The sequence below is a fragment of the Oryctolagus cuniculus genome, chromosome 5, assembly GCF_964237555.1.
Source record: "Oryctolagus cuniculus chromosome 5, mOryCun1.1, whole genome shotgun sequence".
Lineage (NCBI taxonomy): Eukaryota > Metazoa > Chordata > Mammalia > Lagomorpha > Leporidae > Oryctolagus > Oryctolagus cuniculus.
Window position 1 is genome coordinate 89,317,442 of NC_091436.1, and position 17,017 is coordinate 89,334,458.

Genomic DNA, 17,017 nt, shown 5'->3' on the forward strand with positions numbered 1-17,017 from the left:
CTATTCAGTTTAGACCTCGAAGTTTTAGCCAGAGCCATCAGGCAAGAAAAAGAAATCAAATTTGGAAGGAGGAAGTCAAAGTACCCCTATTTGCAGATGACATGATTCTATATATAGGGGATCCAAAAGACTTCACTAAGAGACTACTGAAATTCATTCTAGAGTTTGGCAAAGTGGCAGGATATAAAGTCAACACACTAAAATCAGTAGCTTTGTATACACAGACAATGCCATGGATGAGAAACAACTTCTAAAATAAATCCCATTCACTGTAACTACAAAAAAAGATACTTTGTAATAAATTTAACCAAGGACATCAAATATCTTTATGAATAGAATCACAAGACATTAAAGAAAGAAACAGAAGACACACACACACACAAAACAAAAATCTTCCATGTTCATGGATTGGAAGAATCATTATCATTAAAATGTCCATACTACCAAAAGCAATTTACAGATTCAATGTGATACCAATAAAAATACCAATGACATTCACCTCAGATCTAGAAAAAACAATGCTGAAATTCATATGGAAACACAGGAGACATCGAATAGCTAAAGAAATCTTATATAACAAAAACAAAGCTGGAGGCATCACAATACCAGATTTCAAGACATATTACAGGGCAGTTACAATCAAAACAGCCTGGTACTGGTACAAAAAAATGGAACAGAATAGAAAAGCCAGAAATCAACCCACACATCTACAATGAACTTATCCAAAGATAAGGAACTAAAATCAATCCGTGGAACAAGGACAATCCCTTCAACAAATGGTGCTGGGAAAACTGGATCTTTGCATGCAGAATTATGAAATAAGACCCTTATCTTACACAAAAAGCCACTCAACATGGATTAGATCAAAATCTATGACCCAACACCATCAAATTAGAGAAAATTGGGGAAACCCTGTAAGACATTGGCATAGGCAAAGAGTTCTTACAAAAGAACCCAGAGACAGAGGCAATCAAAGCCAAAATTGACAAATGGAATGATTGTATCAAGATGAGAAGCTTCTTAGCTGCCAAAGAAACACTCAGCTAAGTGAAGAGGCAAGTGACAGAATGGGAGCAAATATTTGTGAACTATGCAATTGATAAAGGATTAATAACTAGAATATATAAAGATTAAGAAATTCAACAACAGCAAGACAAACAACACAGTTAAGAAATGAGCTAAGGACATACTATTTTTCAAAAGAGGATATTAAAATGGCCGACATGTGAAAAAATGCTCAGGATCACTAGCCATCAGGGAAATGCAAATTAAAACCACAATGAGGTTTCACTTCACCCCTGTTAGAATGGCTTTCACACAAAAATCAAACCACAAATGCTGGTGAGGATGTGGGGAAAAGGGTACCCCAATCCACTCTTCGTGAGAATGTAAACTGGTACAGCCACTGTGTAAGACAGTACAGAGATTCCTCAGAAATCTGAATATAGACCTACCATATGACCCAGCCATTTTATTCCTGGGAATTTACCCAGGGAAAATTAAATCAGCATATGAAAGAGTTATCTGTACACCCATGTTTACTGTAGCTCAATTCACAATAACTAAGATATGGAATCAAATGTCTATCAACTGAAGACTAGATAAAGAAATCATGGGATATATACCCCATGGAATACTTCACAGTAGTTAAAAAAAAAATGAAATCCTTTTGTTTGCAACAAAATGGAGGAAACTGGAGAACATCATACTTAGTGAAATAAGCCAGTCCCCAAAGGGCAAATACCATATGTTCTCCCTAATCTGTGATAACTAATTGAGTACCTAAAAGGCAATCTATAGAAGTGAAATTAACACTTCAAGATGCGATGACTTTGAACTGCCCTTGTCTCAACTGTCGAGAAACAGTTATTCCCCCCCCATACGATTTGTTGAACTCTACTTAGTGCAGAGTTAACAATATATGTATAAAGTTAACTGAAAATAGATCTTAGTAAAAACTAAGAATGGGAATTAGAGGAGGAGGAGGAGGAAGAGGGGTGGGAGGGTAGTACAGTGGGAAAAGTCACTATACTCCTAAGGTTGTGTTTATGAAAAGCATAAAGTTTGTATTCCTTAAATAAAAAGTCTTTGGCAAAAAAATAACATTATATGTGCAAGACACTCGACCACCTGATTTCATTTTTATAATATTGAAATAGTTATTGTTTATATTCAAGCAACTGAAAAAAATTGAAAAAATTAAAGTGTTCCTAATCTCAAGAGTCTACTGAGGTAGAATCTGAATCAATACATTCTCCTCCCAAATCTGTGCTCTTACCACCCATGATATACAGACCAGATACATCTAATAATATTTTATTGATAAAAAAATCTTCAGGTGATACACTGAAATGTCTAGAATCATTCATTTTCGTGATATCTGATCTGAGGATGCTTGCTAACTAATCCACAATTTCAATTATAGAAGTACACCAAATACCATTTTACCTCTCATAGTACTCTGATCCTTCTTCTAAGCCAGGAAGAATACCAGTTAGCAATCCTTGTAGACCAGGTTTCAGGGTTTTCCCCAAAGGCAGGTAATATATCTCATACAAACTGAGCAATGTTGGTTTCACAGACATGGCAGCATTTGCGAGAAGAGGAAATAATCCAGAACTATTTAAAAAAATTAAAAAGAGAAGGAAGAGAAAAATAACTATAAAATATTAATTCAAATGTAATTCTATCTGTATATAAATCTTTGCGATTTTATAAGTATACAGATTGGCTTAAAATTTTATCTATTTGATGATAATTTCTACATCAATTAACCCAACCCAGTATTCTCACCTGAGTTTCATAACCATAAACCCAGTAGCTCCCTAAGTTGTTTCACAATGTCTTCCTATTTCACAGTTCCAAAACGGAATCTCCTCTTGCCTGCAAACCTGTTGTTTAACTCATAATTATCACTTCAAAATGGCCAATCTGGCTAACCAAAAGCCATAAATCTAGGCATGATCCTCGGCTGAAAAAGTGATTTTTATTATAACCCTCAGTCATTAAGTTTTCTCTCCAAGCCACTTCTCTGGATATGTTTTGAAAATAGTAAATTCTACTTTCACCAGGCATTTACTTAGAAGAGACCATCATCCTATCTTGAACACAACCTAACTGGCATTGCTTTAGCAGTGTTCTAAGGTGGTTTTTCTCATCAAAACCTCTAATTGGTTTTCTGTTGCCAATGTGGCTTTTAACATCCCTCAAAATTTAGTTACTGTATAACACTTTGCAACTTTAACGCTGACTGCTCTAAATCTGAGATCCAGATATGTACTACCCAAAGTTTACTTTTCATACTCATTTAAATATTAAGGTACTCAAGCTGCACTAGCTTTCTTAACAACTTTGTACACTGCAGCAAATCAAAAAAAGTTTAAAGGCTGACATTGTGGTATAACCACTGCCATTGATGCCAGCATACAATATGGGTACTGGTTCATGTCCCACCTGCTCTACTTCCAATCCAGCTCCCTGATAGTGGCCTGGGAAAACCAGCAGAAGATGACCCAATGTTTGGGCCTCTGCAATCCATGTAGAAGACCTGGCTGAATCTCCTGGCTTCCAGTTTCAGCTTGGCCCAGCCCCTGCTATTGCGGACATCTGGGGAATAAACCAGCAGCAGATGGAAGATCTCTCTCTCCCTCTTTCAAATAAATAAATAAATATTGGAAAAAAAAAAAAAGCTTGAAGAGAGATATGCCATTTTATCATAAAATTACAGACCTTTAAAAATAAATGTATTGGTTATACCATAAATATTGGGATCAAATGAATCATTATTCAATAAAAATTTAAAAACATAAATACAAATAAACTCTAGGTTTTTGTGTTTTTTTTTTTGACAGGCAGAGTGGACATTGAGAGAGAAAGGTCTTCCTTTGCCGTTGGTTCACCCTCCAATGGCCACTGTGGCTGACGCACTGCAGCTGGTGCACCGTGCTGATCTGAAGGCAGGAGCCAGGTACTTATCCTGGTCTCCCATGGGGTGCAGGGCCCAAGCACTTGAGCCATCTTCCACTGCACTCCTGGGCCACAGCAGAGAGCTGGCCTGGAAGAGGGGCAACCGGGACAGAATCTGGTGCCCCAACCGGGACTAGAATCCTGTGTGCTGGCGCCACAGGTGGAGGATTAGCCTATTGAGCCATGATGCTGGCCATAAACTCTAGTTTTAATGTAAACTGAAAATGAATGTTGATGCAAATGGAATGGGGGAGGGAGCGGGAGATGGGAGGGTTGCAGGTGGGAGGGAAGTTATGGGGGGGAAGCCATTGTAATCCATAAACTGTACTTTGGAAATTTATATTTATTAAATAAAAGCTAGAAAAAAAAGATGATTTCAAAATTTTCTGCACCAAAAAAATCTTTTAAATATTTTTTTATCTACTTGAAAGGTAGAGTAACAGCGACAGAGATCAGTAGATCTTCCATCTACTGGTTCACTTCCCAAATGCTCACAACAGTTGAGGCTGGTCCAGGCTGAAGCTAGGATTCGGGAACTCCATCCAGGACTCTGACAGTGTCAGGAGCCCAAGCACTTGAGCCATCATCATGTCCCATTCTTTGAGGATCACATTAGCAGCAAGCTAGATCAGAAGCATAGGCTGGCCGGCGCCGCGGCTCACTAGGCTAATCCTCCACCTTGCGGCGCCGGCACACCGGGTTCTAGTCCCGGGTGGGGCGCCAGATTCTGTCCCGGTTGCCCCTCTTCCAGGCCAGCTCTCTGCTGTGGCCAGGGAGTGCAGTGGAGGATGGCCCAAGTGCTTGGGCCCTGCACCCCATGGGAGACCAGGAAAAGCACCTGGCTCCTGGCTCCTGCCATCGGATCAGCGCGGTGCACCGGCCGCAGCGTGCCTGCTGCGGCGGCCATTGGAGGGTGAACCAATGGCAAAAGGAAGACCTTTCTCTCTGTCTCTCTCACTGTCCACTCTGCCTGTCAAAAAATTAAAAAAAAAAAAAAAAAAAAAAAAAGCATAGGCTGGTTCAAGTCCCAGAACCTGAACCAGCACTTCAATATGGGATGAAGGATTCCAAAGGGCTACTTAACCCACTGAGACATGACATCTGCTCTCCAAAATAATTTTTCGATTCAATTTTTCTCTGAACTTTTATGAAGTATCCTCATATGTTTTCCTACCATTCTCCCCCTCCCCCACCAATGGTGGCAAGTGATGGGGGTGGGAAAAAGGTATAGCACTAGAATAGGGAGAATGAAATAGGACAGCTTCAAATAGGGCAGAGAAAGCTTATCTGAGCAAAACTAAAACGAAAATACATACATAATACAATTCATCAAAAAGCTGTAAATTGGATTTTAAAAGACTGGCAAAATTGATATACTTCTGATAACACTGATCTTGTCAAGGGTGGTTTGAATCACCAATATTAACAATGAAAAAACAAACATTACTATGAATCCTGTTACAAAGATGATAAAAATATATTATGAAAAATTTTGGGCTGATACATACGAAAATTTAGATAAAATGGGCAAATTTCCAGAAAAGCAACTTAATAAAACTGATAGAAGACAAAAACAATGATAACAGTTCTACATATACTAATGGAATAAATCTGTAATTACAAATCTGCCCGTAAGCTTTAGATGAAATCTTACAAATATTTAATTATACCAATACTATGAAAATTCTGGAACAGAAAAGAGGGACAATTCCAAACCTGTGTTATGAAGTTAGCTTAATCTAGGCACCAAAATCATATGTGAATGTAAAATCAAATCCACTGTCTAGTCAGCAAAGATGCACTAAAGAATGGACATTCAGCCTAGTTGTTAGGACATTCGTGCCTCACATCAGAGTACCTGGGTTCAATTCCTGGCTCTAGCTCCTGAATCCAATTTGCTATTAATATATACCCTGAGAGGCATCTGTGATGGCCCAAGTAATTGTGTTCTTGACATTCATACGGGAAACTTGTATTGAGCTGTTGATTCCCAGTTTCGGCCCTGGCTCAGCCCCAACGGGTATAGGCATTTGGGGAGTGAACCACCAGATGGGAGTACTGTTTCTCAAATAAATATGATGACTATAATTAAAAATATTATAATCATACATTTAGGATTTTTATTAAATGAGTGGATTTTAGCTGCCCTTGCCACCAAAAAAGGATATCTGAGGTGATGGATATGTTAATTTGCTTTAGTATAGTAACAATTTTACTGTCTTATAACATTAAGCTATACACCTGAAATGTACACAGTAAAATTATTTTTAAAAAAGATAAATCATTAGTGTAGATAAGCTTGCTCAAGGGAAAAACATAAAGACAAAAGAAAGGCACAGGATTAAGTGAGCCTTAAGAGGAAAAAATAATGGAGATTGAGAAATAGTAACTAAACAGGAAAATGTGTTATCATGGCAACCAATTCTAAAGACTAGTTCAACTAGAGAAAAGTCAACAATATTTAAATCTTTTAAGAGATCGAGGTATCTTATTTTGTTTTCTTGGAGCTAGTTTTCAAGCTTAAAAGGGTAAAATATACGAGGTTCAACAATTTTAAGTGAAACTTCTCATAAATAACAGCTAAGAATACAAAAAAGTCAAAGTTTAAAAATTTTTGTGAATTAACTATGTAAGAAATATATCTGAAACATTAAAATGATTTCAAATTTTTCATTCTTAGTATAGGAAGCATAAAATACTTTAACAATAAATTTTATTTAATTATGTATAAATAGTACAATTATTCTTACCTATATAAAAAAAGATCTTTGGCAAGTCGCTTAGGTCCAATGATTTTGAAGATAATTTCATATGTTTCAAGTGCCTTCCGATGAACTCCACCTGGTAATGCTGGATGTAGACACTGAGCCAGGCGTTTGCCTATGGTCAGCTTTTTAGGTACTACCTGGTACTTTGCATTATTTTGTAAGACCTTGAAGAAAGCATTTTAATGAAGTTGAGAAAAACAAAAATATTATCCTTTATTTCCATTTTCTAGCATATATAACATTAGCAAAAATTATTGTAGGTTTTTGCTTTTGTCATATTTGCTTATATATACTATGCTTAAAAATATACTTGAAATTAAAACAGGAAAATTTAAAAATAAATCCATTACATGTTAACAGACATTATATTTTTAATGAAAAATAATATTCTCCAAAACAAATTTATTAGGAATGGAACTTTTTAAAAATTTTTCAATCTTTAATATCTAATATAAAAAGATGACAGTTGGAAAATCATTAGCTTTGTTTGAAATCAAGGAAAATCTAACCTTATCATAGATAATTCTGTTGGAAGAGAGAAAAAAACCAATGTTCCAGGTCTAATATGTTATATTTTAGCAAGTAATTCTGATTCATATAAGAACATCTAGGGTAGGTATTTATTCAGTTGAGGGGTTAGTAGATGCTACTTGGGACACCTATATCCCAAAATATCAGTTTGAGTCCCTGATCTGGCTCTTGACTCCAGCTTCCTGATGTGTACCCTCTGAGGCAGCAAGTGATAGAAAAGACCTTGTCACCCATATGGGAGAACTGAATTGAGTTCCCAGTTCTTGGCTGTGTCTGGCCTACTGTCTACTATTGCAGGCATTTGGGGAGCAAATCACCAGATGGGAGATCTCTGTCTTTCTGCCTTTCAAATAATTTTTTTCAAAAATCAACAAAAAAAATTCAAATAAGGTAATTGCCCATTTGTTTTTACAAACTTAATTTTCCCATTGGACAAGAAAATTTGCTTATTTACTCAACTTCTTTAGAGATAACAGTCAGGCAAAGGTTTAAGGAGATCCTATCTTGAAAACCACCCAAAGTAGATTAGTTATTTAGGCAACAAAAAAATCTCAAAACATGGTCCTTCAATATGAACAAAGAAGACAATTTTAAAGGATTAATATAGTGCCACAAACACTCAGAATGAATACAGAATAATACGCTGGTACTGGAACTTGAAAGAAATACACAAAAAGTCCTTTATTTTAGAAAAGAAAAAACTGAAATGGAACTCTATAAAATAATCACAAAAAGCAGTCCACCAGAGAATTTCCCAGTTCATTACATTTATACTAACACATATAGTTAAACTATCTTCAATATATACATATATATGAAATTCTTGTATTGTTCTACCATGATTTTAAATCATTTCATTAATAACTTGAGTATTCTATTTTATGTTATCTGGATACAATGACATCTGCTTTCGTGAATATTGGATAATCTATAAAAACTAATGATGCAATTAATTAGAAAAATTTCCATAATTTAATGAATTGTCTTTGAAAGTAGCTCTCAGTTAAGTCTTCAGGAAGAAACCCTCAGAAGTTTTCAAAAACAAAGAATCTAACCTTAAGCAAACTCATACTTTCGGTTACAACTTTTTGTGGCTGTTAAGAAATCAAAATTTTCAAACCTCATATCATAAATGTTTGAAGTTAACATGTAAAATAGATGTTTGTGCATCTAATTTTAACATAAATCACTGACACATTGAAAAGTTAAGGTTTTCAAGATAAGGTTATATCTGTGGTATCACGTTAAAAACGAATGTCTTTGGTATGTATCTTAAGACAGATTTCTGTTCTAATAATTGTTGTTTAATGCTAAGCTATTTGATGATTTTGTGTGTGTGTGTGTGTGTCTCAAATAGCTTTATTGTTCCTCTGTGGATCTGTAGGCATCTGGCTATTTGTTAAAACAGGTTTTGGAAGAGCAATGCTTTCCTATATAGTCTCTAATATTGAGAAGCTTTCTAGTCGATAACAACAAAACTCTTCAAAACTATGGGTGAAGTGAGCAAAATCTCATCTACAGCCAAAAGAATAAAAATAAAAATAGGGTCAAAGTCAAAAACTATGAGTTGATTTGTGATGCTACTATAGTATCCATGGATAAATCAACCATGTCAAGAAGTCTGTGGGGCTGACACAGTGGTGCAGCAAATTAAAGCCCTGACCTGCAGTGCCCACACTCCAATATGGGTACTGGTTCAAGTCCTGTCTGCTCCACTTCCGATCCAGCTCTCTGCTAATGTGCCTGGGAAAGCAGCAGAGGTTGGCCCAAGTCCTTGGGCCTCTGCACCCACTTGGGAGACCCGGGAGAAGTTCCTGGCTCCAGCCATTGTGGCCATTTGGAGAGTGAACGAGTGGATGGAAGACCTCTCTCTGTCTCTACTTCTCCCTGTAAAGTCTGCAATTATAGGGAAATAATAAAAAACACTTTTTATTCAAGGCTTAAAAAAAACAACGATCACTCAAAGCCAAGCTCCAAGTCATTTAAATGACTGCTTATACTCATATACAGAGCTGCCTTTGTACAATGCATTGAATTAGAAAAGCTTTCCTGGAAATACGATGTTCTCTTTCTGCTACATACTCTTTGGAAAAGACACAGCAGTTAACTGCTATCCACTTGCAGTTTTTCTTTTTGATGCCAGGAACTCCATAACAGTAACTGATGCTTAATTATAGAAACTTACTAGTCTGAGAGTTAGCATATTTGGTTCCTAATATCCTGTTTTTATATTTAAGGATTACATTTTTCATATATTTTTTTCTTTACAACTTCTAAAACCACAACATGCCTTACTAGGTAGGTATACAATTCATGAGTTCAAATTGTACCACCAAAAATAATCTATGGTTTAATTATACTCTTAAACTCTTTACTCCAAGGTTTAGAGAAACACATTAAACATAAAGACAGATTTCTGATATTTCTTGTTTTATTAAATAAGACAAACATACCTTGTTAAGTTTTCCAAGTGCTGATATCAAATCTGCCCATTCACTAGAGTATTCGAAATTCTTTAGTGCTTTGTCAATTGCAGCTACATAGTTCCTGTATTTGGAGTCACTCAATAGCTCCAGCTCTTCTGTGTTCATCCTCCCACAGGGTCCCACTAGAGACCAGTTCCAAAATCCTGCAAAATCATTACCTACAAAAGAGTTTGTAGGAAGAACCAGATTACAAAGTAAAATATTGAAATGGATTCATATGATCTTGCTACAAATGTAACAGCTACCTTTAAAATGTTTCTTAAATTAGAAAGGGTCAAAATTCTGGTTAGCTAGTATATAGGTCACATATTCAAGGATAGCCTCCAAGATAACTACTTGTGAGTTTCTTCTTAAAAACTGGAAAAATAGTAGTGAGAATTTAGAAATACAAAAGAGTAGACAATTTTCTCATACTTATTTCACTTTAGAAATCATGTTATAAAAATCATGTTATTTGTCATATTTGTTGATACAACATTTTTGATTCACATAGTCCTTCCTCTACCTTTTTACTGAACCTAGTATATGGCAAGACTGGTTAGATCAGAAATACCGATGACAAGGGACTTAAAAAAAGGAAAGAGAAGAGAAATTATTTCAAAGATAATTTCCTTTTATTCAGTAGTAAGTGGGCACCCAATATGAAAATAAAATATCAGCCACTTGCAATTAGATTTTTTTTTCATTTTTTGTAATTAGAGTTTAAAATAAAACTAACAAGAATATGTGGTGGTTTAAAATATGTCTAGACATGAGTCAATGTGTAATGGCCAGCAGGTCATTAAAGTACTTCAGCTTCCTCTTCACTCTCTTATACCATGATTTCTGGGGCAAACAAACTGCTATACCTGGGGGACACTTTAAGGAGCCCTTTCTAGAGGTTCTTGTGCTGACGAAATGAAGCTTTCTGTCACAGTCATATGAGTGGGCTACCTTAGAAGCAGATCCTCCATCACTAGCCATATTGCCTGTTGCCTAAACCAATACCTTAACTAATTTCATTTTTTTTAATGGAAACAATTTATTGGGGTAAATCTGACATACTTGAGGGAAGGGGCAAAGAAGGACAAGAAGGAGAAGGAGAGGGTAAGAAAAAGATCCAGAGATCCAGAGATCCAGAGAGAGAGAGAGAGAGAGATCAGGAGATGGAGAGAAAGAGAGCCAGGTGTTCAGGAACAGGTTTTTTAACACTTTGCTGCGGGGGGTGGGGGTGGGAGTGGGGATGGGGGGTGGATGGGGAAGTAGGAGCAGAGAATCCCATTAGGTGGTGTTTGACACTGGTGGTTGGGCCAGGTGGTCACCTGGCTTCCGGCTTCCAACAATGGCGGCAGGGGCTAGAGCCTAGGATGGTGTCCGGGTGTAGACTGCGCCACAGATAAGACTACATCATTTTATTAACATTCCCCCCTTTTGTTTTTTATAAAGCATGACTTAACTAATTTCATTAAGGGTCCCAAGACAGAATATCGTAGTTCAGTCTCTCAAATTCATGCCCTAGAGTTTCTGGTTTAGGTCACTGAGTCCATGGGTAATTCGTACACAGCAATAAACAAGTAACAGGGAATAGTAAAAAGGGATTTTAATAGGCACTCAACTTAAAATACAATGTGGGGCAGAGGCATTTGGTACAGTGGCAAGTCACCACGTAAGGACACCTGCATCTCAAATCAGATGGAGTACCTGGTTCAAGTCCCAGCTCTTCTACTTTGCAGCCAGCTTCCTGCTAATGCACATCCTGGAGGCAGCACAATGGCTCAAGTACTTGAGTCTCTGCCAACAACATGGGAGGCCCAGATGGAGTTCTGGACTCCTGGTTTTGGCCTTGCTAAGCCCTGCCTGTTGCAGGCATTTAGGGAGGATAGAAGATCTTTCTTTCTGTATCTTTGTGTCTCTGCCTTTCATATAAAATTAAAATAAACAAAACTTAAAAAAAAATGTGGCTTTTCCACTTGACATCTCACTAACTACACTAGGACCGGGTTCATGAATCTGCTAAAAGGTCTAAGGAAATACCTCAGAGGATACCTACACAATTCAGTATAAGATCAGTCTTTTCAACAAATAGTTTGGGATAACTGAATATCCAAATAATAAAAAAAAAAATGAAGTAGACTCCCCTTCCTTACATCTATACAATACTTAGCTAAAAATGGATCACAACTATAAACCTCAGAGCTAGAACTATAAAACACTTAGAAGAACAAGGAATAAATCTCCCAAGACCTCTAGGCTATCTTTTTAGAAGTAACACTAAAAGACAAAAGTAGATGTCATCAAAACAAACTTCTGTGCTACCAAAGATACCATCAAGAAAGTAAAAAGATGATTAACAGAATGGGAGAAAACACATTTTACATATATCTGTTATGACAGTTTAACTAGATTAAGTCATTAAGAGGACAATTTTTTATATAGGAAAAAGGGAGGATGATGTTGTTTTTTCTCTGCCACCCAGAGGAAAAAAGGGAAACATTTCTCTTTCCCCATCTTCCCCCTACAATGGTGCCCAGCAACTAGCTGAAAGAGGGTGGGCACCATTTTGGACATAAGTAGGTAGCAACTTCGGCAGTTCTTGTGCACACACCCAGCAACTAGCAGAGATAGGCGCTAGCAGAGGCAACTACAGCACCTTGGCTGTATGCACTCTACAACAGGTAGGGAGAAAGAGCCATTCTGCTATCATTCAGCTGCAGAGACTCTCGAACGTGCCCAGCAACCAGCGGGCAGAAGGCAAGATGGTGAAACAAGTAAGGCTGCAGCTGTCAGCTATTGTGCACACCTGTGAGCCAGCAATTTTACCAGAGGGAAATAGCTGTTTTCCTCATTGATTTTGAGTTTGGCTGGGAGGACTGACAGGGAGCAGGGCACCCACATACAATTCTGAGGTGTTCCCAGCCTCTCAACATATCATAGCTTCCAGGGTTCAAACCTCCTAGGTGAAGCACCCACAGGCAGCAACCTTTCAGCATGTCTCAGCCTCTTGGTTGATGGCAAAGGCTAGAAGCAGGGTGGAGTGAATCCTCTGCACCCCATGACTGTGGGAGCCCTGTGTGCTGAGACTATGGGAACTCTGTGACCACATGAGAGGGTATAGGGTGTAGCCAGGTCTCCGGGCAATCCTGTGTGCAGCTCCACACACTCAGAGTTCCCTGAATGACTAGAGTGGATCATTATGGGAATCTGGGCATACACTGAAACTGCACAGATCCTTTGTGCAGTTCATGCAGAAGCATGGATGAGTATTAAACACACTGAGTATTATCTTCCAGGTACAGATCACCTTGGGAGACAGGAGGTGAGGGTGTGATTATGCCAATTGGTGACCATACCCTTCTTATTGCTAACAAGAGGTCTACCAAGCACAACTTGGGTGTTACCCTGGATACCACCACAACATACAGCACTGAACAGAGCTCTGTGGCAACACCCAAAATACACTTCTGGGTAATAAGTGAAAGTGCAGATATTCCACTAAATCTCAAAGGCATAGTTCAAAGATAGAAGCCATCAGAGGGGGGGGCCGGTGCTCTGACCCAGCAGGTTAATCCTCGGCCTATGGCATCAGCATCCCGTTTAGGCACTGGTTCTAGTCTCAGCTGCTCTTCTTCTGATCTAGCTCTCTGCTATGGCCTGGGAATGCAGTAGAAGACGGCCCAGACACTTGGGCCCCTGTACCTGCATGGGAGACCGGGAAGAAGCTCCTGGCTCCTGGCTTCAGATCTGTGCAGCTCTTGCAGCCAATTGGTGAGTGAACCAGCGGATGGAAGAATTTTCTCTGTCTCTCTCTCTGTCTTTAACTCTCTCAACTAAATAAAATCTTAAAAAAAAAAAAAAAAAAAGCCATCAGAGGAAAAAACTAACAAGTACCTACACAGATGCCTAAAAATAAATGTAGATTCAAGAAAAAAGATTAAGGAAGACAACCTGACCAACCCAAAAGAACACAACACACTTCAATATTAGAATGTGAAGATGAAGAGATTGATGAAACGCCTGAAATGGGATTCAAAAAATTAATAAGATTACTCAGAAGTAATGAGAGCAGATCCACAAATTAAAGAAATCCATACCCAACATGAATGAAAATTCTTCCAATGAAATATTAGAAATAAAGAATTAGGTCAAATAAAAAATACAGTGGAAAGCCTTGAGAACAGACTTGTGAAGCAGAACAAAGAACATATGAGCTACAAGACAAATCTTTGGAAATTTTTCAGGCAAACCAAAAAAAATTAGAAAAATTAAAAACAGTGGTGGAAATTTATGGGATACTGTAAACGACCCAACATATGGGTCTTAGGAGTTCCTGAAGCTCTGAAAAAGACAGACGGCCTATTTAGTGAAATAACTACAGAAAACTTCCTTAATTTGGAGAAAGAAAGGGATGTCCAAGTACAGGAAGTATACAGAACACCTAATAGACATGAACAGAAAAGCTCTTCACTATGACATATTGTAGTGAAACTTTCAACAATAAAGCAAAGAAACATTCTAAAGTATGCACAAGAAACAACACATTACTTTCAGAGGATCTCCAATTAGAACAGACTTATCAGAAACTCTACAGGCCAGGAAAGAATGGAAAGACATAGTCCGAGTCTTAAGAAAAAAAAAAGAAAAAACTGTCAATCCAGAATATTGTAACCTGCAAAGCTTTCATTTATGAAAAGCTAAATGAAGGCCTTCAATAAGAAACAAAAATTGAAAGAATTTGTCACCACTCATCCAACCTTACAAAAGATGCCCAAGGATATGCTACTCACAGGATGTTTACATGCTATGCTTTTAGTGGGTAAAACCACTGATTGCACTGTCAGCATTCCATATGGGCATTGGTTCAAGTCCCGGCTCCTCCACTTCTGATCCAGCTCTCTGCAATGGCTAGGGAAGGCAGTGGAAGTTGACCCAAGTCTTTGGGTCCTGCACCCACATTGGAGATCCAGAGGAAGCTCCTGGCTCCTGGCTTCGGATTGGTGCAGCTCCAGCCATTGCAGCCAACTGGGGAGTGAACCAGCAGATGGAAGACCTCTCTCTCTGCCTCAACCTGTAACTCTTCCTTTCAAATAAAACAATAGGAATATTTATGGAAAATAAAATATTTATAAAATATTTATGGAAAAATTGCTGGGCCAAGTAGTTACTTACCAATAGTAACCTTGAATTTAAATGGCCTCAACTCTCCAGTTAAAAGATACAGACTGGCTGAATGGATTAAAATACAAAACTGATCAATATGGTGCCTACAAGAAACACACTTCACCAACAAAGATAAATGCAGACTGAAAGTGAGAGGATGGAAAAAGATATTCCATACTAATGAAAAGCAAAAAAGGGCAGCTGTAGGCGTCCTAATACAAGACAAAATACACTTTTACACAAAACTGTTAGAGACAAGGGTACTACGGAATGATAAAGGGGTCAATTCAACAGGAAGATATATATATGCACCCAATTCCAGGATGCCTGGCTATTTAAAAGAAAAGTTAGTCTAAAGAGAGACATCAACTCCAATACAAAAGTAATGAGGGACTTTAACACCCTACTTTCATCAATGGACTGATAAACTACACAGAAAATCAACAAAGAAATAATAGAACTAATTGATGTGATGGACCAAAAGGACCTAACCGGTATCTACAGAACTTTTCATCCCACAGTTGCAGAACAGTCATTCTCATCACTGCGTGGAACTTTCTTTAGGATACACCACATGCTGGACCATAAAGCAAGTCTCAGCTAAAGCAAAAAAATGGAGATCCATGAATCTTCTCTGACCACAATGGAATGAAACAGGAAATTAACAACTCAAGAATCTTTAAAACATTTGCAAACACATGGAGACTGAACAACATGCTCCTGAATGAACAGTCATATAACAAATCAAAAAAAAAAAAAATCAAAAAAATTTCTGGAAACAAAAGAAGACAATACAATATATCAAAACTTATGGGATACAGCAAAAGCAGTGTTAAGAGAAAAGTTTATAGCAATTGGTGCTTACATCAAGAAATTTGAAAGGCACTAAATAAAACTGTTACCAATGCACCTCAAGGACCTAGAAAAACAATGGCAAACCAAATCCAAAGCTAGTAGGAGAAAAGAAATAATTAAAATTAAAGAAATAAACAAAACTGAAACCAAAAAAAATACAAAACATCAGGGAAACAAAGAGCTGGGTTTAAAAAAAAATTGACATACCATTGGCCCAACTAACAACAGCAACAACAAAAAACCAGGGAGAAGACCCAAATCAGTAAATCAGAGATGAAAAGGATATAAAGGGGGTCAGCACTATGGCACAGTGGGTTAAAGCCCTGGCCTGAAGCACCGGCATCCCATATGGTGCTGGTTCTAGTCCTGGCTGCTCCTCTTCCGATCCAGCTCTCTGCTATGGCCTGAGAAAGCAGAAGATGAACCAAATCCTTGGGCTCCCTCACCCACTCGGGAGACCCTGGCTGGAAGAAGCTCCTGGCTCCTGGCTTCAGATCGGTACAGTTCCAGCCACTGCAGCCATCTGGGGAGTAAACTAGCAGATGGAAGACCTCTCTCTGTAACTCTTTCAAATAAATAAAATAAATCTTTAAAAAAAGGTTATATAATAAGAGATACCACAGAAATAAAAATAATCACCAAGTATTACTACAAAAAGTTGTTTATCAATAAATTGGGACTCTTAGAAAAAAATGCATAGATTCCAGGATACGTACAACCTACAAAATTGAGCCATGAAGCCACAGGAAACCTAAACAGACTAATAATCAAGATGAAAACCAAAGTAATAACTCTGAAGAACACAGATGGAAAAATCTTCAACAACAACAAAAAAACCTATCTAACAATATATCAGAAAGCTCTTTCTCGTGGACCAAATGGGATTTATCCCTGGTATGTAGGGATGGTACAATATTTGCAAATCAATCAATGTGATACATCACATTAACAAATTGAAGAAAAAAAACACATGGTTATCTCAATAGAAGAGAAAATTTTATTTTATCAAATATAACATCCTTTCATGATAAAAACCTTAAGCAAACTGGGTATAGAGGGAAAATACCTCAACACAATCAAAGCAATTTATGAAAAACCCACAGCCAGCATTCTATTGAATGGGGAAAAGTTGGAAGCACTTCCACTAAAATCTGGAACCAGACAAGGATGCCCACTCTCATCATTACTATTCAATTTAGTCCTGGAAGTTTTAGCCAGAGTCATTAGGCAAGAAAAAGAAATCAAAGGGATACAAATTGGAAAGAAGGAAGTCAA

The 17,017-nt window shown here is 37.6% G+C and overlaps 1 protein-coding gene across 8 annotated transcripts in view; it reads right to left on the reverse strand.

Annotated features, from left to right (window-relative positions):
* DOP1A (DOP1 leucine zipper like protein A) overlaps positions 1–17,017 on the reverse strand; it is a 114,061-nt gene that overhangs the window by 84,486 nt on the left and 12,558 nt on the right. For all 8 annotated transcript variants that reach the window (XM_070073831.1, XM_070073829.1, XM_070073832.1 and 5 more), the window contains exons 2-4: positions 9,719–9,909; positions 6,717–6,898; positions 2,449–2,619 (exon numbers count right to left, since the gene is read on the reverse strand). In XM_070073831.1, the coding sequence (XP_069929932.1) occupies positions 2,449–2,619; positions 6,717–6,898; positions 9,719–9,856 (491 nt within the window). In that variant the 5' untranslated portion in view covers positions 9,857–9,909. The remainder of the gene's footprint in view (positions 1–2,448; positions 2,620–6,716; positions 6,899–9,718; positions 9,910–17,017) is intronic.